General features: G+C 41.0%; 1 protein-coding gene across 5 annotated transcripts in view; it reads right to left on the bottom strand.

Moving 5' to 3' along the window:
* Positions 1 to 26,007, bottom strand: part of LOC119480426 (guanine nucleotide exchange factor VAV3) — a 113,823-nt gene that overhangs the window by 51,026 nt on the left and 36,790 nt on the right. For 2 of the 5 annotated variants that reach the window (XM_037756616.1, XM_037756619.1), the window contains exons 3-7: positions 8,796 to 8,854; positions 8,618 to 8,683; positions 4,441 to 4,549; positions 3,232 to 3,333; positions 799 to 867 (exon numbers count right to left, since the gene is read on the bottom strand). In XM_037756616.1, coding sequence (XP_037612544.1) covers positions 799 to 867; positions 3,232 to 3,333; positions 4,441 to 4,549; positions 8,618 to 8,683; positions 8,796 to 8,854 — 405 coding nt within the window. Of the gene's footprint in view, positions 1 to 798; positions 868 to 3,231; positions 3,334 to 4,440; positions 4,550 to 8,617; positions 8,684 to 8,795; positions 8,855 to 21,245; positions 21,795 to 26,007 lie in introns of those variants that run through there. The other 3 variants (XM_037756620.1, XM_037756617.1, XM_037756618.1) reach the window with 3 other exon arrangements.

The raw sequence follows: 26,007 nt of genomic DNA, 5'->3' as shown, positions 1-26,007 counted from the left end.
CAACCGAACCAAACTCTTTGGACTCCGGTCCAGCGCCGCTCTAACTAGCTTTGTCTGAGGCCGTGCCAAAGTAGCCGCTAAATGTGTTACTTGGTGACATCACAACGTTACAGAAGAAAAAGTGGGACTTCAAGCGAGGCGTTTCAGGCAGTTCAGGAGCAGTGTTTCTGTGGGGGAGAGGAACTCCCTTTGGTCTGGACTTTGGGCTTTGTAACTTTGCACACCTTTTACACGCACAAAAAACTATATAACACACTAAAGTAAAGGTAAACAAAATATATTATATATCCTAATAAACAATATTAAGCACAAGAGCATTATAGGTCCTCTTTAATGGTTGCATACTGTATGATATGACACATTAAATTCATATTGTGGTTCTATTTTAACAGTAATGTGTAGCTACTCATTTTAAGAGGCGAACAATACGCTTTTTCATAGTGAGCATGTTAGCATGCTGACATTAACATTTCCTTTAAAGCACCGCTAAGCCTAAGGTTGACGTTACAGCCTCACAGAGGTGCTAGCATGTCTATAGACTCTCGTCATTGTATTACTAATGACAATGTATTTAATACACATTTAATGCAGTTTGAACAGTTGCGTTTCAAGTTGGAAAATAAAAAAATAAACATGACAGTGTGAGAAATTGACTGTGGAATTCATTAATTTGATTATTTATACCTACTTTTTCCTCCTGTGACATGTCAACAGTGAAAAAGGAACCTCAATATAGAATTTTGTGACCCCGAGGTAACCACCCAGTCGGATCATTACATTGTAAAGACAATGACTTACCGGGATATTCACAAACACCTTTTCCATCTCGACCATGGATAGAAACATGTTGAGGGGCGTCATAAAGTGCTGCAGCAGAGAGAGAGAGAGAGAGAGAGAGAGAATGAAGCTCGTCCCCTCCAGAGTACGAGTGGGAAAGTCATTTTGTGAGAAGCTATTATATTATGGGGGCCAAGTTGCAAAGAGCTGCAGTCAGCAAAAACAAGGAGGACCGTCTGGGTCACGACAATAATCTAATTTTCAGAGTTTGCAATTTAATGATTTCCTCTCAGAAAAACTCCCGCCGCATAGTCACCTCTACATCTCAAAGGAGTGGGCGGCGAGCACAAACTAACTTCCACCAGCCACTTCATATCGAAAGTCATCTACTCAGTGCTCCGCTGGGAGAGCAGGCGGGGTCTTTTTCCAGACGTGAACGTACACGAGAGGGAGAAGACAAGTAGCTGTGGCTGGGGGGTGAGAGACGGCGGGCCTCCCTCCCACAGTCCTGTAAAAGTGCAGGGTAAAGTGGAAAACATCCACGACAAAGGGGCCTTTCTCACAGTTTGTTCTTAGCAGTGCTGGGAATACTCATTACCCACTGCTAATTTCAAAAATAAAAATATATTCTTTCTTTCCCTCATTTCTCTCTGGGAGTACAGATTTGTTACACTGCTCATTATTTTTTCCATTATACCCCAAATTACAGTCAGTCAGTTTCACAGTTTCTCGTAGGGCAAGTGATAAGGAGGCCAAATTGATTTCTAGAGCTCTTGTCACGCTTTCACTTTATGAAATCAATGGAGTGGGACTATTTCTACAATAAGAAAGTTAACTTTACTTTCATTTTTGACCCACTGTAGTTGAGTGTGGGCTCACATTAACTTAGAGAATGAAGAATGAGTCCGTTTAGGTCAGATATTTGGTTGGAAATACAATTTTGATTGGTAATTTGTACTATCTCTGAAATGATGTATTTATAATGTGTGCAGTTATTATTGTAACTCTGTCCTCAGTTTGGACAAACTATCAGGAGAGCTGGTAAAACAAATTATGCAGTAATACATTGTTATTTTTTCTCATTTAGAATAAGTCTTTATGTTCGTACATATCACTCCTGTTAATTTAAACACACCACACTCACAGTGTAGGTCAATTTATTGTAGTTTGACAACTGCAGAGACACCCACTTAGTAAAACTAGTCTCAAATCCTGTCATCTCTAATGGGGTTAGGGGATAAATCTAAGGAGGTGCGTCATTATTAATGTGACAGGTGAGGGGAAAAATATCGTTCTGCTACTCTAATTTAGATCCTTTTTTTCCGACTTCTCTAATTTCTTTTTCTCCATGGGAAGTATTGAATAGTTTTGCCTCTTCGGGCCTCTATCAGTCATTGAAATTATCAATCTCAGAGAATTACTCTTTAGTTTAGCGGCTCACAACTTATTCAAGCTGTGACCAGGGGGTTGCATGCACACGTTTTATTTTATGGGCTCATCACCCAAAAAGGTTGGGACCAGTGGGCAACTCTGGGGTCTGAAAAGTGAAGACAATGCTGAAGTGCCTCAAACTTGCATTCTTTCTAATAGCCAGCAGGGGGTGACTCCTTTGGTTGCAAACATAAGTCTGATTGTATAGAAGTCTATGAGAAAATGAGCCTACTTCTCACTTGATTTATTACCTCAGTAAACATTGTAAACATGAGTTTATGGTCTCAATCGCTAGTTTCAAGCTTTCTTCAATACAGCATGATGTTCATTTAGTAAATTATGGTCCCATTTAGAGTCAAATAGACCATAAAGCAGGGGATGCTTTAGGACGTAGCTACCTTTTGATCGATAGGTCGCTACCACGACGTTGTCTGGTCTGGGTGTTGTCCACTTTAACCCTTTCACAGTGTGTTTTCTGTTCATGAAAGTTAATTCTAATCTTTTTAGTGGCATAAAAATGTCTTACCCAGTGTTCGGTTGTACTTAACTCCACCTTCTCGTTTCACTTCTGGTTGCAAAGGACCAACATGGCGATGGCCAAATACCAAGATGGCGACGGCCAAAACGCCTAACTTAAGGCTTCAAAGCGGCAGCCCACAAACCAACGGGTGACGTCACGGTGACTACGTCTACCTCTTATATACAGTCTATGGTTGGGACCCACTGATCTAAGTAACATTATTTGTTAGATTTAACAGCAAATCTACAAACCACACTTGACAACACGCCAGTGACTTTGTTTTCCCCAACAACCTGTTACCTAAAATCTAAACTCTTCATGCAACATCAGTGGAAAACAGTACACAGATGTTTGCATTCTCTACATTATAATGTATGTGTATAATATACTAATAAAATAATTTGCATAAATACACAGCAAAAATGCTCAGCACAAAGCATTGTATTTTGAACCCCGGTGTCATTATAAAGTGCTGATAACGAGCCCTGTTAGTAGGTCAGTACCTTTTCTATGGACTCCAGGGTCTCAGTGTATTTCTCCTCTGTCTGCCTGATCTCTGTTAAACAGCAACTCCTGATGTCCGTCTCTGCTTGCTTCTGGAACGCCTACACACACACACACACACACACACACACACTGTTACTATGTGTCAGCGCTGTGGGCTGACAAACTGTTGAGTCTTCAACCAGATGTAGTCTGTACAACCCTTTGAGCTGAGGTCAGAGAGTCACACATGCTGGCTAGATTGTCTGCCAATTATGATATGAATATGAGATACCATCATTTTTTATTGAACAAAGCATTTATAATGTGAGTAAATGTACAAATTAACTCTATACAGTCTGATCATTCCGAAAATATCAAATGTGGAATTTCATTGTGTATAAAAAAAAAAACTAAATTAAAGTATAAGCTTAAATCTATAGAATTTTAGGAGTTAAAGGTGCAGTGTGTAGGATTTGACGGCTAGCGGTGAGGTTGCAAATTGCAACCAACTGAAACTTCTGCCGTGTGCCAAGTGTGTAGTAGAACTACGGTGGCCAACACAAAACATGCTCGAGCCAGTGTTTGGTTTGTCCGTTCTGGGCTACTGTAGAAACATGGAACCCGGCTCCATGAAGAGGACACGCTCCGTATGTAGATATACAGGTAAACGGCTCATTGTAAGGTAACGAAAACAGGTGATTAGGCTATACACTAAAGAAAACAGACTTATTTATAATATATTCCATTTTGTTCCTTTAATTAGCATTTCAAAGGGACTTCAATGCCCAGATTTAGCCAAGAGACTGTATACGCTCAATAGGAAGCTACAGCCAGCAGCTGATTAGCTTAGCTTAGCACAAAGATTGAAAGGCAGGGGGGGAAAAAAAGCTATAGCCTGGCTCTGTTGAAAGGTATCCACCTACCAGCACCTCTAAAGCTCAGTAATTAACACGTTACATCTTGTTTGATTAATGAGAACAAAAACTAAATGGTAAGAATGACAAGTTGTAGTTTTATGGGGGGCTTATCGCCGTTGGTTACCTGCAACTTCACAGGTAACCTACGACATGACTTAGGAAGTCACTGCGCCCGACCAAGAAATAGTCTAGCTAGCATAACCCCACGTAAAAGCAGAACTTGTAATTTTTCAGTTTTGGCAGATTAAACAAACAAGGTATACTGTATTTTATTAATTGAGAAATGACGTTAAAGAGAGGACGACTAACCGGAGGAGGGATAGCTTCTGTCTTCATCAAGTCCTCGTAGATCTCTCCTCCATCTTCATCGTCATACACGCAGTCGTACAGATCCTCCTCATCCTCCACCTCGTTCTCACTGCAGCACACATGGCAGAATACTATGGTTACTGACATTACATCACACATCTGTTTGATCCGGAGTCTTACTGTGAGTGGGTAATGGTTTTTACTTCCACATGACAGCCGCATGAAAGGTTCACGCAAAAACACACAGGTTTTACAGAAGTGGATTTTAATACTATACTACAAAATCTTGTTAGCCGGGGACAACACTTAATCCATGGCTGTGAAAGTGGCTCAGAAACACACACATACACACACACACACACATGCACGCACAGGCAAAGACTGTTATGTGTGACGCCACAGGCCTGTTCTGACTGCTCACATCTGAGCCAATTACTGTACATGTACCTTTGCAACTGGGCTAACATGACATGACTCAGTGCTTGTGTGTGCTCTTGTACTTTCTGTATGCGTGCCTTAAACCAAAAGTCCTCAAGAGGAAAGAAACATGAGAGGGGTCTCTACATAGAGCGTGTAAAGCACTAAGACTTGTCAGTGTGCAGGTATAATAGGGTGAAGAATAGGGGGTGAGGATTAAGCATGGACTGTGTGGGTAAATTGTGTGCAGATTCATGACATTTACATTAATATCTGATACAAAGATAACATGCTATTTTGAAGAGCAGGGACTTACTGTATATTCTTATTTACATAGAAGGACAAAGTATACGATAGGTCAGTGGTTCCCAAACTTTTTCACGTCAAGGACCCCTAAACTGTCACCAATTAGACAAGATTTTTGTTCCATTTTTTGTTTTAGATGTTTGATCACAGAAAGTGTATGAAACCAATTACCAAAATAGTCATACATTCTGTTATTGTGTTACTTATGGATGGAATTATAGTGAAAATAAATGATTCCCCTTTTTTTGCTGGGGACCCCCTGGAACACCCTCAACGACCCCTGGGGGTCCCCTGACCCCACTTTGAAAACCACTGTTATAGGTAACTGCAAGCATTGTACAAGTGGAGAAATACCCCAGAAATAAATTATAGAACAAACTCGGCTACAAAGATATTTCAAGAGAAAAAGTGAAAATATGTATTTGCATTTTCTAAATTAAAATCCTGTGTCCCTGTGTTAATTGTGCAGTTATCTCTTGTTATAATGAGTTACATCAATACAGTATTTTTATACATTAATTTACCCAATCATATAAAACTGTAGTAGACCGTTAGCTTGTGGGGTTGTAGCTGCATGAGCAATGTCATTGTAGGAGGTGTGTGTGTTTGGGTCTTAGTTGGAAGAAACTTTGTCTACATTTCCAAAAGAGCATGGTTGTGGTCTTATTTATTACTTTCTCTCTCATCTTCAACCTCCTGATCTAACAGTGATGGAGGCTGAGGGAGGTTGAGTTTAAAGGTCCTGGAAATTCTTAATTCACTTCTTACTATGAGTGAGGTGGGTCCTACATAAAAGTGTGAACTGTTTTGGTTATTTCACATGACACATTTCTGTTTTTCTCTCTGCAAATCTCACCGGTTTGAAGTGGGCGGGCCTCCAGTTGGAAAAAGGTGATGTCATGTACTGACATGCACCAATCAGTATGTGATGACCGTTGATGGGTTGTCGTAAATTATTGTTATATAATAATGTCTAAATAGGTTGGGTTTTTTTGCATTGGTTGTTGCTTATTTATTTAGTCATTCATTTCTATTTATTTTTTTATGAAATTTGAAGTTTTTTTGGGGCTTTAAAATCTTTGATAAGTACTTTTACAGGTACTAAATGTGACCACACAACACAAAACACTATTAGCCAGGGTCAATTTCCCACAGTGAATGTAAATGTACACGAGAGAAAAGCTGAATTATTTAATAAAATTTCCACTTTTTAATAAAATTTCCTCATACATGTACACCTATTCCAGCCACCCAGTGGAAGTTTGGATGCATCTGCTAAATATTAGATTTTCTCAAAGGATTCAAAAGCAGCTTGTCCCTGAGCTGCTGTTACATCAAAGTGGATTAAGCCAATGACAGACCAAAAACAAGAATGTCAGAATATGCTCTTTATCCAATTTAATTTCTTTATCCAATTTAATCTTTGCTCTGTTAAACACATAATGGGTCTTAAAAACGTATATTTTGGTCGTGACTTTTGGCAGTGTTAGAGTTTAGACAGTTGGCTCTAGTGGAGCTCTCCTGTTGACTGAATGTTTCTGTACACATTGTGTCCATTTGCTGCTGGACACTGAGCAGATGGGAGTTGAGAGGTGAACACGGCTCTGTTCAGTGTGATCCAGACTGCCACTTCCACCTCCCATCCACTGCTGGCTGCTGTCAGCCTGCTGTTTTCCTCTGTCACTACTGACTAGTGGGCTGCCTCCTACTCCTGGAGCTGTCAGTGCTGAACATAGACCAGAGCACCGTGTCAGTGTGAGCCATTTTCACTGTAAGATTATCTGTCTCCACTGACTTCTATTACCACACAAGTTACAGTAGCTCTGCCCTTCCAATGCAACTCAAAACCAATCCCATAGTTTTCCATATTTGTTAGTGGTTTCTGCTCAGATCCAGGAAATTACATTTAACTCTAGGCCAACAATAGACCAATATAAGCCTCATTAATCAAAAGGCGACTACACTGGCTGACTAAAGGAAGCTACTCACTTAAACTTCACTGCAATATTTTGATAAGCATTACTGTGAACAGAAAAAACGGTGAAAGGAAAAATAAAATATAATTTGTGCGTAGACTAACAGCTTCATTACCTTCATTAAATCTTTTAGATTCAACATTTATTGCTGCACCGCATCTAGATAAAGGGCTTTGTAGGGGGACTAGGATTTTGTTCCTTGTTCACTTTCAAAAGTGAAAAATGCAAATGTTCTTTTGATAAAGTTACTTTAAAATGAAGTTGTAGGACTCTAGCAGGCTGCAGGAATGCATGTTAAAATAATTTAGTATTGGAAAAAAAACTATTTCAGCTAATTTATCTGGTTAATCTGATGTCCAAAAGATTTAGTGGAATGTAGTGGTGAGGTTGCAGATTGCTACCAATACCCCTCCCTCAAAATGCTCTCTTTATAGCCAGTGTTTGTTTTGTCCATTCTGGGCTACTGTAGAAATATGGCGATGCAACATGGTGGACTCAGGCCTCCAGGAAGAGCACCGGGCTTTGAAGCACATTTTTGTAATGGCCAAACCGTGGTACTACAACTTCCATGTCCATGTGAAGCCATTGGGCCCAAAAATACTTTTTCCCATAGACTTACATTGGGAAAGAGACGTCTGTAACTCGGCAAATATTTTTTATTTGGGGTAAATCAACTTGAATATCCCTTATTTAAATCATTAGGTCCTAAAAGTTGTAAAATGCACTAATAGCAGAATCCAGAGTTATTTCCCTTCCTCTGTTAATGTGAAGGAGACCCAGACTGAGTGCTGGGAGGCGGAGTTAAAGGAAACGCTACTGTGCCTGCTCTATGTGCCCAATGGATGCGGAAGATCGCCTGATGATCTGGGTATTTTATCACTCGCAAGTCGAGCCATTTTGGCTTCATGCGCCACTGAGCAACTATCATAGGAATGAACGGGATCCCGCCTCCGACGCTGTATCCAGTTCTCTTAATACATCCATGGGCAGACTCCGTGAAGAGAAGCCGCTCCCGCTATGTAGATTTGAAAGGCTCATTCTAAGCTAACGAAAACACAACGATTACATATTACAAAACATAGTTATGAATATTATATTACATTTCTGCCAATAGATCCAACTACATCCTACACACTGGCCCTTTTAAAATTATTTGTATATGTGAAAATTTGCAATGCTTTCATAATGTGTATGGGGAATAGGGTGCGAAAAACAAAAACAATAAAGCCCACACGACTTGTGGTTCACTAAGAAAAGAGTGGGGCGAGCTCACGCTGAAAGCCTTGGAGGAGGTGGCTACCTTCCAGTCAACACCCAGGGAACAAATGTTGCCCGCGCCCACAAAACAGCCTGCAGATTTTGAATTGGTAGAGACACTAGGGACTAAAACAAATAACTTTTTAAAACAACAAAGTTCTTGTCAAACTCCTCACAAGAGAGAGCTATGTGTTATGCACATAAGAGGAGAGGAGACATACTCTATAAGGTCCTCCAGGTGGTTGTAGATATCCTCGTCTTCAACACTCTCCTCCGATGGATAGGGCCTTTGAAGGGAAACGGAGAGCATTCTATGTCAGGCTCATCTTTATGTACTCTGCCATAAGATACATTGTGTAGTCAATTGTGTCACATATAAGTTTGTATTGTGCCACGTACCTGATTCCAGTTTGTTGTGCAATCGCTGTGTGTGAAAGTTTGGAGAGTGTGTCCATAACCTGCAATGGAAACAAAGGATATCAATATTAATTACTTTATAAAGAACATATACAGTCTGGAAAAGCAAGCACTTGTGACTGATGGGGTTTGTTGTTTTGGTCTTGGTGTTGCTGCATTTCTAAGCGGAGGCACATGAGGGCAGCATTCTCAAACACTCCACCACTGCTACAGACACATACTGTAACTGTGCCATTTATTTGTGTGCAGACAAACAGCTACATTGCATGGGAGCTAATTCAATCGCTAATTCAATCGCACAATCCAGCTTTTATTCTGAAATATAACATATGTAGACCTATAATGAGAGAGGTGTTAAATGAGAGCACTGCATAATGACTCATTGGACACAGAGTCAACAGTACAGTAGCATCACAGCAGAGTCACATGAACTGATCGGTAATTGATCGCGCTGTGAAGTTAACCGCATGCTCTCGTGGGCTGACATGATTGCTATTAGTATGACATGCAATTTCACGCTCCTTTGCTCAGTCCTGCCGGTGCCCTTGACCCTCGCTCCGTGTGTGTGTGTGTGTGTGTTTGTGACCTGCTCGACTAATAACTATAATGAATGATACAGTTTTAGTGTCTGAATCGACGCTCGACAGGGAGCCCTGCTCGCTCACGTTTTGCAACCTGACAGACAACCTCTTTTTGGGGGTCATCTGTCCGCTGACATGAGGCGCAGACATGCCGATAAAAACATGCTCGCATTCACACATCACAGATGTAACCGTAGATACATCTGGCCTGGAGCAGAAGCTCTCAGAGATCAATACTGATCACACAACTGGCCTTTCCCTCCCCCCCACCACCAGTAAACAGAATAACAGTGGAACACAAAGGACAGAGAGCGGCAGAAACTGCTGATGTCCTTTAAGCTATAAACTGTGCACCACCGGAACTAATAACTGATTGAAAATTAATGTTCATCCAATGTAGGATGCTGAAGATTGATGGACTGTTTTTAACCACTAATTTAAGGATCTCTAATAGATAAGCAGACTAGTTTTGATCAATATGTGATAAATCAAACAGTATCACATCCATCAACTATAGAAGGTGGATGACACTGACTGACCATTAATCTGTCAGCGTCTGACTTTTGACGAAGCATTTTATCATCACAGACATCAGAGGCATCAGTGCATTAATAACACCATGAAACACAAAGTCAAGCCGGGTTTATCAGCCGTAGCTGTGATCAAAGGGAGATGTTGGTGGTGAGCAGCTGAACAGTGGGAGGGAGCAGAGGGAGCCGTGTTTGTGACAGAGATACATGGAGCTCGGCAGCAGTGATTACACATCATGAGAGGAGAGGAGGTAGCGCTAATGTTTCAGACCTGCATTGATATACATTTAAGTCAATCTAACAAATAGGAATTGGCTGATTGGCATAATAACTTACTGAGCCTAAGTTTTCTTGATGGATGACGTACAGTACTTTATAATGATGCATCATTTAGGAGGAAATATACAGGTTAAATATGTTTTTTACCCAAAAACAGGAGTTAGCAGTACTTTTTTCAGCCTTAGGTAGTAAATGGTAAATGGACTTGCATTTATATAGTGCCTTTCTAGTCTTCCGACCACTCAAAGCGCTTAGTAGTAATGTCTGCAGGTCCCATACAGCCCCACAACCTCCACCAATTAGGTACAGCAGGCTGTCCGACAAAAGTATGCAAAGCAGCCGCTGCTGTTTGTTTACAGGTGTTGGGGAGATCTACTGCATAATGTGAAGAAAGGTGTATAAAAACTTTTATTTAGCTCTGTGAAATCTGCCAAATTGCCTCAAGTGATGTCACTTGAGTCAGCATACAGGTTTGAAAATGAAAAGGAATCTAGGGGTGTGGAGTTAGAAAGAAGTGAGGCTACCTGTCCTCTGTAGCTTGCTCCTTATCTCTGCTTGAGACTACATTAGCTGATACTGTAACAGCATAGCCAAAGAAACAGACAAATGAAAATGGTTATTGTTGTTAGTTGTCATGGTGACAACAGAACACGCGTCAGTGGGGCGATAAAGTGTTGTTGCAGCTCGACTGGGAGGAGAACAGACGGAGCTCCCCGAGCAATGTGCTTTCCTCTGCTGTGACAAGAGTGTGAGGATGATGAAGCATTATGTTGTTAAATTTTACTAATTTACTCCGGCGCTCTGTGATTCATAACATCACGACTCCACTGCTCGTTTAATCGTTACTGCAAAACCTTCACCTCAGTGAGTCCACGACTTGCTGCAAGTCAGCCCGCTACAGCGGTCGATATGGCAACGGAACACATAAAAATGGGCGCTGCTCTGACCATCCTGCTACGTTGATTTGAATGGGAATGTCCATTCCACTCCTATTCCAATTCTATGAGCATAACACACCCCAATCTCAGATCAAACTGTTTGCAGTCACGCTGCATTGTGGGTAATGTAGGCGCCAGGTTTCAACAAGGAAGAAGAATATCCATCCATCCATTATCTGTAACCGCTTATCCTATTCATGGTCGCGGGGGGGCTGGAGCTGATCCCAGCTGACGTTGGGCGATGGCGGGGTACACCCTGGACAGGTCTCCAGACTATCACAGGGCTGACACATAGAGACAGACAACGCTCACATTCACACCTACGGGCAATTTAGAGTCACCAATTAACCTGCATGGACAATCTTTGGACTGTGGGAGGAAACCAGAGAACCGGAAGAAAACCCACGCTGACACGGGCAGAACATGCAAACGGAAGAAGAATTTGTAAATAAAAAAATACAGTATCTGGTTCCACTGCATCAACTTTGAATTTGATTTTTGTTAACACCGCTCATTGTGAGTCCAACAGTGTTATAGGAGTGCAATGCTAAATCGACGGAGTACTATTTTAAACCTGTTGCTCAGAGCACACAGTAATAATTGAAGGCAGGTGAGCAACATTTTTATCCACTTAGATCTTCTCTCGTCTGGATCGTGGCAGCTTGACATGACCCAGAGGAAAATAGTAAGAGAGAGTTTTGTAAGAAAATCCACCTGAAAAAAGCCACCAAAAAGTGTAGGCACATGCCCTCCCACTGCCAGTGTAAACGATGCCCTTGACAATCAGTGTCTCAGTCCACGTACGATTTATGCTTATTCATGCTGCAAAGTGTTTCTTGTATTGTATTCTTTTGATCAGAATGTGCACTTCAGTTCTCAAACCAAACAAACGGCTTTTTCAAAATTACTGTGCCCTAAGTTTACCTAAGAGTGTTAAGCCTTGCTGTACAGTATAGAAACTTTTTTTCAACATGTCGCAAACAAGAACCAAAAGTAACACCTACTGTATAAAGCCTATTTAAGCGCAGTAGTCCTGTAACAGAGGCCTGGAGGTGAGACAACGTCTGCAATCAAAGTGCCCTTCAGCAAGCAAAGAAAGAAGACTCGCAACACGTCAACATTGCATTAACAATCAACTCAACACACAGTGTGTGCTTAGTTATGTTGGGTTAAAAAGTGACAACGCATCTCGATGTCAGTGTTGCAATCCAAACACAGACATGAATGAATGAAGTGCACCGAGGGCATCATCTAAAACCCAAAGACAATCCTCCTCCTTCCAGTTATTAATCTCCACACATAGTTATCAGACAGAGTCGATAGAGTTCTCCTTCCAATAATAAATGAAGGGCATGACATCCGGAGGCCAGTTGGCAGGTACAGAATGTCCAAAAAGCTGAAGATCCACTGCGTGCTGCTGAACAGAGCTTTGGAGGCTTTCCAGTTTTAGCTGGCAGGCGATTTTGGGGGACGAGTCGTGTGCTTTTTGGCTTCGCTGAATACATGAGTCACACTCATTCGCAACAAAACTGACCATCTGTACAGAGCCAAGAGGAGTCTCTGAAGACATCCACCGTTAATAGAACTGTCACAAAAAACGACCACAACACGAAAATAAGAGGTTTTAATTCCAAGAGGCAATTATTTTAGCTGCGAAGCAAAAATATAGATGATTGCTACTGTTCGTATAAAGCTTCAAAAACACATCATGATTCAACTGTCAAAAGGACTCCAATGCAAGAATGGCACATGATCTGTTCTTTAAAGACGCAACTGTGTCATCATGAAACAGCAACAAGCTGCAGTAAGACATCATCTTACAAATTAAAAAGCTCAAAGGTCATGCAATGCATAAGCTCTGGTGTCAAGTGTGTGCACATAAAGCAGAGGTCAGCAGCCATGTAGCAGTGTTAATGCAGGGGGTCACCGGCCCCCTGATGGAGGCTATAAACATGCCCTGTCCGACATCGGCTGCACTGCTGGATCTAATGATTCACACCAGAGCAATTAAAGCAGGATGACGGATGTGTCTGCCCAGAAGAGAGGGAGACGAGTACACGGTGTGTTTGCATGTGGATGGATCAACCCAGTCTCACGGATACAAGGAGTATCAATGGCACAACATTACGCGGAATTTTCGCGGACATTTCGCGTGTCAATTGTACGCCACGCAACAAAACTACAGTAACGTCCGCAGTTAAGTTGAGGCAACAAAACCTCTTAGTTAGGTTTAGGAAAAACATTTTAAAAGTACGTAAACTTAGTAAAATACATACAGAAACAACGTTACATAAGTACGGAAAACATGTGACAAATGTTACCAACGTAGCTTACATGCACCGGTCTTGAAACACTGGTCTCTTGGTTAAAAGGCGGATGCAGGTGCGTGTCAGTAGCACTATGCTTTCAGTGAATTTCAAAAACAACACTCACTTCACACTGTAATTATTTATTTCTACATTGATAGACAGTGCACGTTTAAGTAAAAAATTGCATAGTTTTATGTCATCATAATCTTATACTTTGACAAGTATACTACATAATACTAAACCTCTCCATTGAAATCCCAGAAAATATACTGTACATAAAATGTTCTTTCATACTTAATTTTACAATCAATATTCTCACACTTCAAAGCCACTGATCGGATTTTAAATGGAAACTAGAAAATTTCCCCAGAAATTCTGTAAGTGTGCCTGATACTTGGTGCGTATCCCACATCCTGAGCTTCCTGTTAAGAGACAGTTACTCTATGCTGCTTTTATTTTGAAAAACAAGCCATGGAAAACATCCATGTTTGAAGGTAACTGTATCTCAAGAGGAAGCTCAGGTACAGTTACCTTCTGGGGCTTTTATTTTGAAGGGGGTAGTGGAGGAGAGAGACATAATCAGACTGTCTGATGTCCATAGGGAGGTTGTTCCAGAAGTGGAAGCTGATATATAATGTTTACATACTCATCAAACATGGATTCACAGAAACATCAATATTGGCCCCTGACAGTACATCTGTCCACGTAGAACATTTTATCCGCAGGAAGCAAGCAAATGCAATTTATATTATCTGACCACCTCCTCTTTATCTATTCTGAGACTCGGTGTCTCGTGGTAGAGGGCACCGCAAGAAAATGGGTGATGCATTTTAGATGTATGACATGCCAACAGCTCTGTTGGTTTCACACACACAAGCCAGCGCGCTGCCCCAGTTTCCTCCTCTCCGCTTTCTTTCCTCCTTTCTGTTGCTTCGCCTTCCAAACCGAGAAAAAGAACACTTTATTCCCGTTTACAGATTGTAATTGAGGTCACCTACCCCGCTTCTGAAATCAGTGCTGAAAATGGTGCTTTAACTGCAGCGTTTCACAGGAAAACAAACTGAACTGCAGTGTGTCGAAAATGACAAAGACCCACTTAGCTTTATTACCTCGTTGGGGACATTTTGTGAATCATAAATAAAAAAGCAATATTGTCATTTAGAAGCGCAATCTTGGCTCTGAATTCTGATGAAAGCTGCAGCCAATAGTCACTCTGTGTCCCTGTGCCGTTTTACACATAATGAATGTAATGAAAACAAACCACTCAGGCGGCCCGTGACTATCTAACTGAGGCTGACCAGGGATCAGCTGTTTGCTTCAGGGTTATCTCACCACCACAGATGAGATAAACTAAGACGGTGGAGGTTGAGCCAACCACACCGAACACGCAGGTGTGAGAGCACCTTCACATGGTGTTACCATCATCCTCAGCCCTCGCTGACCGTTATTTCAGGGGACTTTCCCACCTTGACGCTTCAGAGTAGAGCAGTTATTTCAAAGACTGCAGCACTTCCTCACACTTAGCATGCCGTTTATTTAAAGTCTGGAGAGTTTGCCGCTTTAGTTTTCTGCACGAGGCACGAGGCTGAGTGTCAAGGGTGTCAAATTCAAGGATGCTCCATGTTGGCTAACTTGAAAGAAAGTCCTTGCGGCACCAGTGAAGAAACTAAACGCTCCAATTTGGCTTTTGCCAGTTTGAAAACGCCTTTAAAAGACTACAGAGTAGTATAAAGGTTTGTTAGGGTTGAAAATGTCATCTGTAAATGTCATTTTTCATTTTTCATTCATATCAATCAACATGCATTGAAACTAACCTTTTAATGACACTGTGTCTATTTTTTTTGTTTGCGTGCCACGCTTGTTAAAACATTTATGAAAAGCAGGAAAGGAAGTCAGTAAAATGGTGTTTGTGTTTCAGGGAGAAAAACCAAAAGGCTCTCCTTTCACTTTTCACATCAAACGTTTTTGCTTTTTGAAACAGTTTGGAACTAAAGGACAGGCGAGTATTTAACAGCCTCCTCTCTCTTTCTCTGTTATTGTCCCTCGTGGCAAACAATGGATGTTAAATTCACATAAAAAATACACAAAGGAGAGAGAAAACACAAAAGCAGGTTGGTATAAAATGTGTGTGCCACTTCAGCTTGTTTCCTGTGTGTCTGCTGTTGCACGTGAGATTGATTATTTGTGTACCTATATACACACAAGAATGTGTGTGTACGTCAGTTTGACAGATGCAGCCGGTGTATAAAATTCAATCCACATACTGAGGGGCCAATAAAAGCCCGATTGGCTCAGAGAGAGGGACTAGCTAATGTTTGGCAATCAGTGCCGCGGCTCATTAACGCCCATAATACATAATTAGTGTGTTTGCATTATACAGACGTGTAGCTGATTGGAATGCGACACACGTTTGCCACTTTCTCCTCAATGCCTGCATCATTTAGTCCACCGCGGCGCTCTCCTCATCAAACACTGCTTCACTTGCATTAACTCCACAGTCATGCTTGTGGTGAGGACGGCGGAGCTTCCTAGAAAACAGTTTACCTCAGAGCGAGTCCATAAAAATCTATTTCTCTGGTCCTCCGACTAAAACTGTAAACGTGTTTTAGTGTGGATGAGAAAAACTGGACTTTTGTCCGCTCACATTTATGGTGCCTTCAAATGAAACCTGTGAGCTCGTGTTTACAACATTGGAAGTCGTATACATGATATGCGTGGCGTTCAAATGGTCAAGTCGTGAGAACACCGCTGCTAAGCAACGGCTATATTAACGTTACTGTCGGCGTCTAGAAGCCACAGAGGCTAACAAGTTAGCAAGCTAGCAAGTGGGTAACATAATGCAGGAAATGCAAAGGCATAATGACAAAGGAGAAAGATGAGGCCGTTGGGAATATAAACATTTTCCTTTATAAAATTACGAAGAAAAACAATATACGACTAAAATTGCAATATATTCACTTATTATGTACCGAAAAATTACCTTCCAAGGCCTCCGCCATTTCTGGCAACGTCAACAAACACGTCGCAACTCGTGAACTCGGAGCTTTCAGAAACTTTCAACTTACGAGGTCATGAATAGGACATGAGGGGGGCGTTCATATGGCCTCATCTCGTAAACACGGTAAACACCACCTCATTTGAAGGCACCAAAAGTCACAGACTTTCTTTCACCTCGAACTTTCTCTGTGATTACTCATTTTCAATGCTGACAGACCAATACATATGTTCTCATTCAACCTGATTGTTGTCATTCAACGTAACACATTCTCATTCTCGTTACATGCATAATGTCCTTCAAAATAAACTTCCCTTTTCACAGGAATTTAGGATTAGGCAACACAACCACTTAGTTAGGATTAGGAAACGGTCATGGTTGACGTTATCTGTCCCCAGAGGGCGCCTCCGTGCGTCGCTTTCCGATGCTGAGCCCAATCGACGGTATTTGACGAGCAGGGAATGAGAATGTGTTGCGTCATTCATTAATCTGTATTTATGTTGTCATGGGACATATTTGACATCATCGGCCAGAAACGAGAGGCCTGCTTTAGTTTATTTCTTTGTGAAAAAGACTATTTTTTATTTGAAGTAATGCTCACAGCTGTCCATGGCTGCTGGCAGCTATGGGGGTTTCTTGTTCGCGGATGACACAGCAGACCTGCATATTTATAAAACATAAAGTCAAAATGTGCCACAAACTACTTGCTATTTGATAACTGGATCATAATTAAGAGTTTTTCTGCGCTTAGTGATTCAGCTGCTGCATAATTCGTGTTCCAGCACAAGCTTTGGAACAGAATCTGTCCCAGTGGAGGACACTCCCAATCCTCTAACTATGTCACACTCTTACTCCATCTCTTGAACTTTATTTCAGTGAATGCTTTCAGTCTGATCCTTTATCTCTTTCCCTCCTAATAACTCCATCTCAACAGGGTAAGGTCAAAAGCAAGGGCATCGTTGCTGTCCAGGTAAATCACATCAACCTCCACAGACCCTGAGGACACACACACACACACATTCCCACTCGCCCGCCCCAGTAATCTAAGCTGATCTCCTTCACTGCTCCCTGAATGCTTTATGTTCACATTAATAGGGCAGCATATCAACCAAGTGATCGCACATTAATTATTTGTATGGTTTTCACACACAAACACACACAAACACTACACAAGCATACTGATGTTCCCACGCGACGCGGGGCCTTGATGCACAAACACATCGGATCTGAAAAATCCTCACGGTGCTGACAGATGAGGTAACTCCAGCTGAATTTCACACTGTCTGAATCAGCAGGCTGCTCACAACTGACCAGTCATGCTGTACCAACACACACATAAACACACACTCTGCTGTATGGACAAGATAAAACATATGTGACATACAGTATATATACTGTAAACAGCAAAGTAGGAATTAACCACTGTGGCTATCAGCAGGCTTTCTTTGCTTATTTTATTTGTACTTATGAGCAAAAACACAAAAGAGTAACAATAATGCAATCAACCCCAAACTATTGTGCTACTATATTATATGAATGTTTATGTTTGTGCAGGAATACAAGTTATAAAAGCAAAGTTAATCTTAATTTGTTATGGCTTTTTACCAAAAAAACATGCAACGTTTTAAAGGGGCATTCTAGTAATTCAACATTGTACTCTCATTAGTGCTTGCTGGGGACTCAAAAGAGACAGAATTTTTTTTAAAGTAAAGTTGAAACGATTAGTTGCTTAATCGACTAGTAAATCAACACAGAAATAATCTGCTAGTGTTTCAATAATCGAGTCATTATTAAAGTCTTTTTTCAAGCAAAAATTCCAAACCCTGCCTTGTTTAAGCCTCTAAATTGTACGGATTTGTGTCTTTTTCTTCCTCTTATGTAAGGATAAACTGAATTTCTTCATGTTTTGGAGTGTTGTTCGGACAAAGCATGCAATTTGATCAACAGCAATGGTCAAAATTAAAGCAGCAGAGGAAGAGATATCCTGACTTTTAGCCCCTCGTACGGGTCTAGCCCAAAATACACTCCTACAGTTCCCATAATGCAACTCAATAGCCTTTCATTCACACCTCCCTGCCTGGTGAATGCCAACATCTATCAAACTCCACATCTGGAGTTCATAACACAGGCTTTCTGTCTCAAGCCCATGGTAACCCTGATGACATCACTATGACGTCATCAGGGTTACTTTCTCAGACTTGAGCACACTAACTTCAGAACCACACAGGACATTATACAGCTACTTTCACAGCTTAAATAGTAAACTGATCTTCATGTGTAACATAGGAGTGCCCCATAGAAAGATCAACTTAAGATGACTGTTAACCATATTTCTACCGTAAACAGAATCCCAACGCTGCAAGAACAGGTTACATTATGCTTTCAGGAGGGTACAAAAGAAAGTGAAGAGAAAAACTTCAAAACACGGCTATAGACTACAAATTTGTGTGGCTTGTGAGGATCAATGATGATATTCTGTGGAGAATCCTCCACTCAGAGATAGCATAAGGCATCCCACAGCTTCTTGCTATTGCGTTCACTGCTGGTATTATCATTGAATCCATTGTGGCAGCCATGCTAAAGACATAACCTCATCCCTCCACCCACTCCCAAACCAATCGACAATACAATCTCCATTGTTTCATCCCGTTGACATGACGATCTCATTCCCCCGCCGCTGAAACACTATCCTGCAGTTAACTGAGGATGAAATGAAGCAAACGGGGGGGAAAAGCGGTCTCCCAGAGGGGTGTTTCAGTTTGAAAATATAAACTCTGTTTTTAAGACAACCGCTGTAGTGAAGTTATCAGGATGCTGTTTAAAAGCTGCACATTTCAGCTCCTTGTAGACTCATTTGGGGAAGCCAAGACTTGAAAGACTCGCCAAAACCGTAACCGAGTGTAAGAGCGAGTTTGAGTGGGTTGTCTGCATTGTAAACGATGTCCTAAGGCGGTCAGTGAAAATCCATATGGACATTCCTCCGGATTTTTTTTTTTTCTACCCGAAGCCTTTGATGCTGCGGTGTCAGTCATGGACCCCTACACTTCGGTTTTAGTCGACCCTGCCTCACCCCGTGGGACCTTAGGATTCACAAGAGGGGACAACCAAATGCTGAAATCAGCTATGGGGATTTACTCCTCAACAGCATGGCATCAGTGAGAGGAAGTACAGGAGCTATAGCCAAATTCTATACTTAGTAAATCTAGGCAGGCTTTAAATATGTTGTGTGTTAAACCTAAGTATACTCAAAGGTGTCAATATGTGTAATAAATCCACTTTTTTTCAAATCCACGATTTTTGCAACCAAAAAAAAAATAGATAAACTGTGAGTGGTGGTGAGAGAGCTCCACAAAAGGGCTACAGCTATCTTTGGACACATTTTTTGATTTTTCTATGTGAAGTTGAATTGGCATCAGCCTTCAAAAGTCACAGGCTGTATTAGAAAACCACATATTATACTAATAGTATATACTTGACCAAAATGTAGTATGCAAAATGAAAACAAAAGCATAATCTCCAGTATCTCAAAAATACCCGGATGCCATACTGATTTGGAAAAAATCTCCAGGATGCATCCGATACTGTATCCCACAATGCAAAACATTGGAATGGCACAGTCTATGATCAGCTGCCAAAAACAAGTTGTTGTTTTTTTTACATTTTACATATGCTATTTCATCACTAAATTCACTTTTGAGTATTTTTGAGCTGAGAAATCAACTGTGTAGATTTTGAATATTGTCAGTTTTTTGAAAAATGATGACAAATGTTTTCGGAGTTGAGAAGCTAAAGTGCCGTGACAGCAAGCCAGTGCCTGCCGGGGTTGCTACCTAGCCGGCCGGGCAGTCATGCTCACAGACCCCGCTAATGGTAAACTTAATCGTAAACTTTTGACTACTTATGATTACGTGAAATAATTTTGAAAACAGCTTCATAATGACACTGACGCCATTTGAATCACAAAACAAGGGAATAATTCTCTGCAGCCTTCCTTGAGGTCCTGCCTTTTCTTCCGTAACCTGATGATGTCACCAAGTAACATATTTGCATTAATACCTGCCTAGCGAATAGTGTGGCATGCCCTCAAACAAAGCTAGTAAGTGCTGGAGCTGGGGCGGAGATGGAAGAGTTTGGTTCGGTTGACCAATCACAACAGAGTGAGCCAGCGGACCAATCAGAGCAGACTGGACTTTTTGGGGGGCGGGGCAGGAGCTCAAACGGAGCATTTCAGACGGAGGGTGAAAAGAGTTGCTGTTTTTAGTAAACTGTGTACAGGTAACATGGTGTGGCTTCCTCTGTGTGCTTTGTGTAAACATTTGTAGCTTTAGTTTAAGTAGTATTATCTTTGTAAATATACCTGACTTTAAAATCTTGTTGTATAGACCTCGGCGTCTAACAAAAGTTGTATACATTATCTTTGTAAATATATCAGATTTTATTCATGAAGCTGTAGGGGTGAACCGCCAGTTGATTTAATTTGTTTTCTCCTGTTTTAAGTTAAGGAGAGGTTTAACCCATGTATTTTTGTTTGTTTCTTTTGTTATAGGGCTTAGTTAGAACTTGGTTGGGAAGCTGTTTTGTTTGTTATATCTGGCCTTTGGTTCACCCTGAGCGTGTGCTTCCTTTGTTTTGTATTTGTAAATAGATACTTGATTATTGTGTGCAGCAATAAATATTAATTGTTGCAATTCATTCGCCGTTTCACCTTGTATTTATGTTGCCCTTCCACACCCCTAGACTGGGGCGTAACATAACATTAAAGCATGTAAACATGTTCTAGAAGAAAACCAAAATACGCACCTGAAAATGAGCATAATAGGTCCTCTTTAACATACATTTTTGGAGGCAAAATTAAGTAAATCTTAGTGAAAACATAATTTTAAACTCTTTGTATGAAGTTGTACTATAATAATACTTATAAAAGATGAATTATTTAAAGGGTTTCTTCTTGATCCAACAGTGGGGGCGGAGTTTAAATTCTCTTTTAAAAACTCTGCTGGCTTTCACTGCAGCCATCTAATCAGGAGCTGATGTACACCTGGGACGCCAGGTGAATGTAATCAACTCGTTGGAAGGATAGAAAAGCCAGGAGGTCTGCAGTGTTCGCGAGAGCCAAGACTGAAAAGCACTCTGTAGGGACACTGCACTTAAGCTGAGTGAAGAACTGTTGCACTGCTTTTCACATAAAATAAATCTCTATCAGTTAAACCTGTTGCTTAAATTAGGGAGAAACCAACTTATCTAATGCATTTAGATAAGAGCCTCACCATTTATGAGCCCCAGCAGCTCAAACTTAGCAGTTTTCTGGCCAGCAGAAGACACTTCCAGCATCTCTGGCTCTGTTGTACTTACAGTGTGATTTACAACCACACTGGCTGTATAGGTAAACAAAGGCTGAATCAGGGTTATCCATCTTGTGGCACCTCGCCACCGCTATTCATCATGGTAGTTTACATGTCAGCCATTTTATTGCTTTCCTCTGTCAATGCTGGATTATAGTGTTGACCAGAGCCATAACAGGCGAATACTCAAAGAGACGGTGCCATAAATCTAAATCTCCATGGAGAAAAAAGTAAACACAATGTCATCCGTATTACTGGCCGAAGACATTTAAAGGCTGGAAAGTAAATGAAGAAGTCCAATATTCCAATCCTTTAAATCCTGGCTGTCAGTCTAGTATGCTCCTTTAAATTTGAGGCCAACTATCATCTTTATTGGTCATTTTTATTATCTGCTTTAGTGTATTAAAGATACAGTAGTCAGGATTAATATGTAAAAAGCTGCTGCTCTAATCACATGTACAACAGAGACGAGCGCCCACTCTATGATGTTCAGTTAAAATTCTGATGTAAGTTATAGTAAGTTCTGGAAATCTTCTTGATGAACATAACTTGACACATCAGAAACAAGTGATGAAATCGCAAACTGGCTACAAAACAGCAGCGAAGAAGCACAGAGTGAAACCGACTAACCAAATAACGCCTGCAACAAATGTGTTTTTCCCACTTCTGTGCTGCTAAAGCTCTGGCCACAAATAGCCAGCTTGTCATATCTATATGGCGTAAGTGGGTTAGCTTCACTTAGCATACCCCGAGGAGTTCCCCTTTATAATCATGAACAATTAAATACGCACTGTTTCAATCTCACTCTGCAGATTCTTCACATTAGTCATGCGGCTGTGTGCAGTGTCGTTGTGGTATTTCTCAGTGACTTTTCGCTTCAATAATTTAATATCACGGAGTTAAAATATGGCACTTTGGAAGCGTTTTGTATCCATTAAGTAAAGCGTAGTGTAACATGAGACCAAAGCGTGTAATAGCTGTTGATTGTTTCACCAACTGGGGGAAAGTGTTTAACTTTAGGTTGGGTCTTTTTGATCACAACATGGACTCCACATGTTTTAAAATCATATGGAAACTAAGAAGGAAGGAAGCATTGATCTCAGTGTTTCATTCCAATGATATGATATAATCTTTCTTGGGGCTCATGTCCATGCACACTCTAGTAAGTAATTACACACTGGATGAATTCACTCCTCATGGTTTACATCCAGTGCCAGTGTAGAGAGCAGTGTGCCCTGTATATGTAGCGAGGTAGAAAGTATGGGTGTGGATGGGTGTCATGCAGAGTTTATGTTTGTCCAGCCCGTTTTCATTCCCAGGGCGTAAAATAGCATTGCTTTGTCACGCCACCCAAGTGTGCTATATCGACACACAAGGCACCCTTTAGCGCACCAGGCTTTCAAGTAACTACAATGTAAACCCATCCGCGTCAATATTAAACACTCAGAGAAAGTGCTGTGGTGACGCAGTTTAAAGAGCCAATGCGTTTTCATTCCAACTCGTCACTTGTTTTCGGCATCAAAACCACTATTGTTCCCCTTGGCGTCACTTTAAGCAACAAAACCACTTCAGTTAGGTTTAGTAAAGAAATACATTTTGGCGTAAAACTACTACGTTTGTACAGTGAAAATGACACAACACGGGATACAAAATAACAGTTGATTATAATGTGACGCACGAGACACAAACAGCGGTCTCCTGGATGAAAGCCTTGCGTTTGTAGGACCCAATGGGATTTTTCCATTGGATTTTGAATTATTGCAGAAAATAAACTCTGTGGCAAATAAACATTTATGATACTTATATGTTTTGTTCAGCCAGAAAATCTTCACAAATTTGAACGCCACTTTTATTTTTTTTTATTTTTGAAGTGTGAATGCAATCGCCAGAAGTAAAAAGCTAACATTAGGCTATATACGAACCACACCACGGTCGCATGACTTCACGTCGCCACCACTAAGCTAACTAGTGTTTTAGTAGTCTTGTTAGCAATCGCCTTTTTTAAGACACGTAAAAGCTTAAAAATTGGGGTATTTTGTCTCATAACAAAACGTAAAAATCCTTATTTCAGGCATCCAACCAAAAATCCATTAAAAAAACCCATTGATTTACAGACGAGGGAACCAGAAGCACTAAAATGCTAACTCATTTCTGGGTTTTAAGACTCATTCCTACACCACTCTATCTGCAAAAGGCAAAAGAAACCAAACTTATGCCATTACAGCATTTAAAGATGAAATGTATCACATAATAATTTTACGCATGGCAGCTTTGAATTTCAGAATTGCCTGTGTTTTCTTATTTTACTGTGTTTCTGGGTGTCAACTAGGGTTGGGCGATTGACCAATATATTGGCTATCGGCGATTGGCTGAGTACATTACGGGTTGTTTTTTTTGGGGAGCTATTTTTTGGCAATGTTTGTCATTTTATTTTGCACGCGCTGACACACACAGCTTTGTGTATATATCGGCAATTGACGGTTTTTGGGCTGACAATGGCAGTTAGGAACCCTAGCGTCAACCTCTATAAAAACGCAACAAAGGGTCAGATCACAAGCATGCATCCAAGAGGAAACTACAAAAATGGCGGACACAGTGCACACAAAATGCAACTATAGTGAGGCGAAACGGCAAGCGGACAACGCCCGTTAAAAAACTAGAGTGAATCTGGGGTTGGCTTTCATCTGCTGTAAAGCACCGTAACCCTCGTTGAGCCAGGGAGGAGGGGCCAACTTTGAATGTTGTGTTTCCAAACTGCAAAAGACAAATCCTACTCATTGTGCCTTTAATATATTATTTTTATTAAATTGGGGATAAATTGCTTTGTTATAAAACTCAAAACTTGATTACAGTAATCGAATACTAGCAAAGATTAGCGTGAACATGACGCTGACATGAACATAGCCTACCAGAGCAGCAGCACAGAACAACACTGCTGTATAAACCTAATATTCGATATTACACTTGAGGCCAGATGGAGAGATTAGTATTGATTAACACTTCCCTGAAGACATGAGCTGTAATGGATCACACGCATTATCTGCCATCAAAGATTGCGTCTTAAGAGAGACATTAGAAGTCCTTTCATGAGGCTCATGAAAATAATGACAAACTGTGGTCTGTTATGTTTTCATATATTGAATCTGCTGTATCCATTTAGGTCTGTTTCCATGTCCTGTTAAAATGATAATGATAATTTCTCACTATGCCTTAAATTCATGTCAACACTCCAGGAACAAGCAGACTGATCTCATTGTAGCTGTTTCTCTTGTTAAAGTATACAGTGACCAGTTGTGGGTTATTTCTCATTAACTCAAGACAATGATAAATGCTGCAGCGCTGTAATCCTCGTCTCGTATTCGTCCAGAGAGTTCTAAACCGCAGCTCCTCCACCGTGTATTATTTCATCCTCTGCATGACTCCAAACTTTTTTTCCCCTTCAACAACCCATGTGATTTCAGCATAACTGCATCTTTTTGGATATTATATAACACATAGCAGTTGGTATATTGTGAGGTGGGATCAGATTTACCAAGCAGAGTGCGGAGGATGGAGATTAGCTTTTAGAAACGCCCCCACGTTGAATGACAGCGCATCCGCCCACACCACCTCCACCTCTGGGAAGCCATACAGAGAAGAAAAGACCCCCAACCCCCCGTCATAGTCGGAGCCTTGAGCATCTGGAAAAAGCATCGTTGACATACATTCAGTCCTCCGCGTGGCTTCTGCAGGATCTTTATACTACAGAAAAACATCTCGGCGAGATCAGAAGAACATAAATGTCCCTGTGAAATCCCATTCGTCGCTGTTAGCTCAGATACGTTGGAGAGATGACAGATGCTGCCTCCGGCACCTCATGAAAGATTTAGAAAAAAAAGTTTTTAAAGATGTGTCAGACAGGGATTGCACTTGTTGAAAAATAAAATCTCCCTCATTCCTCCTCTTTTTAGATGAAGCCTGCAGGTGCCTAAGGGAGCCTTGCCTCGCCGCGGGGAGATAGTGGACTGAAGAGAGAGAAATAAACATGCAGAGTCTAAACATTACTCCGTCTAAGTGCATGGTTGCCCATCTGGAAGACAACACTGACCGTGGGCAATTCATGTTCTGAATCTAAATGCACCTCGTACACTCATCTGCAAGCAGATCAAAGTTTTACAGCTCGAGTTCTGTCAGACTGAACTACATAGTGAGGTTCGTCTGCTGTGTTTTTTGAATTCCAA

The sequence above is a fragment of the Sebastes umbrosus genome, chromosome 21 (assembly GCF_015220745.1).
Source record: "Sebastes umbrosus isolate fSebUmb1 chromosome 21, fSebUmb1.pri, whole genome shotgun sequence".
NCBI classification, from domain to species: Eukaryota; Metazoa; Chordata; class Actinopteri; order Perciformes; family Sebastidae; genus Sebastes; species Sebastes umbrosus.
This window is presented reverse-complemented; position numbering and strand designations above follow the sequence as displayed.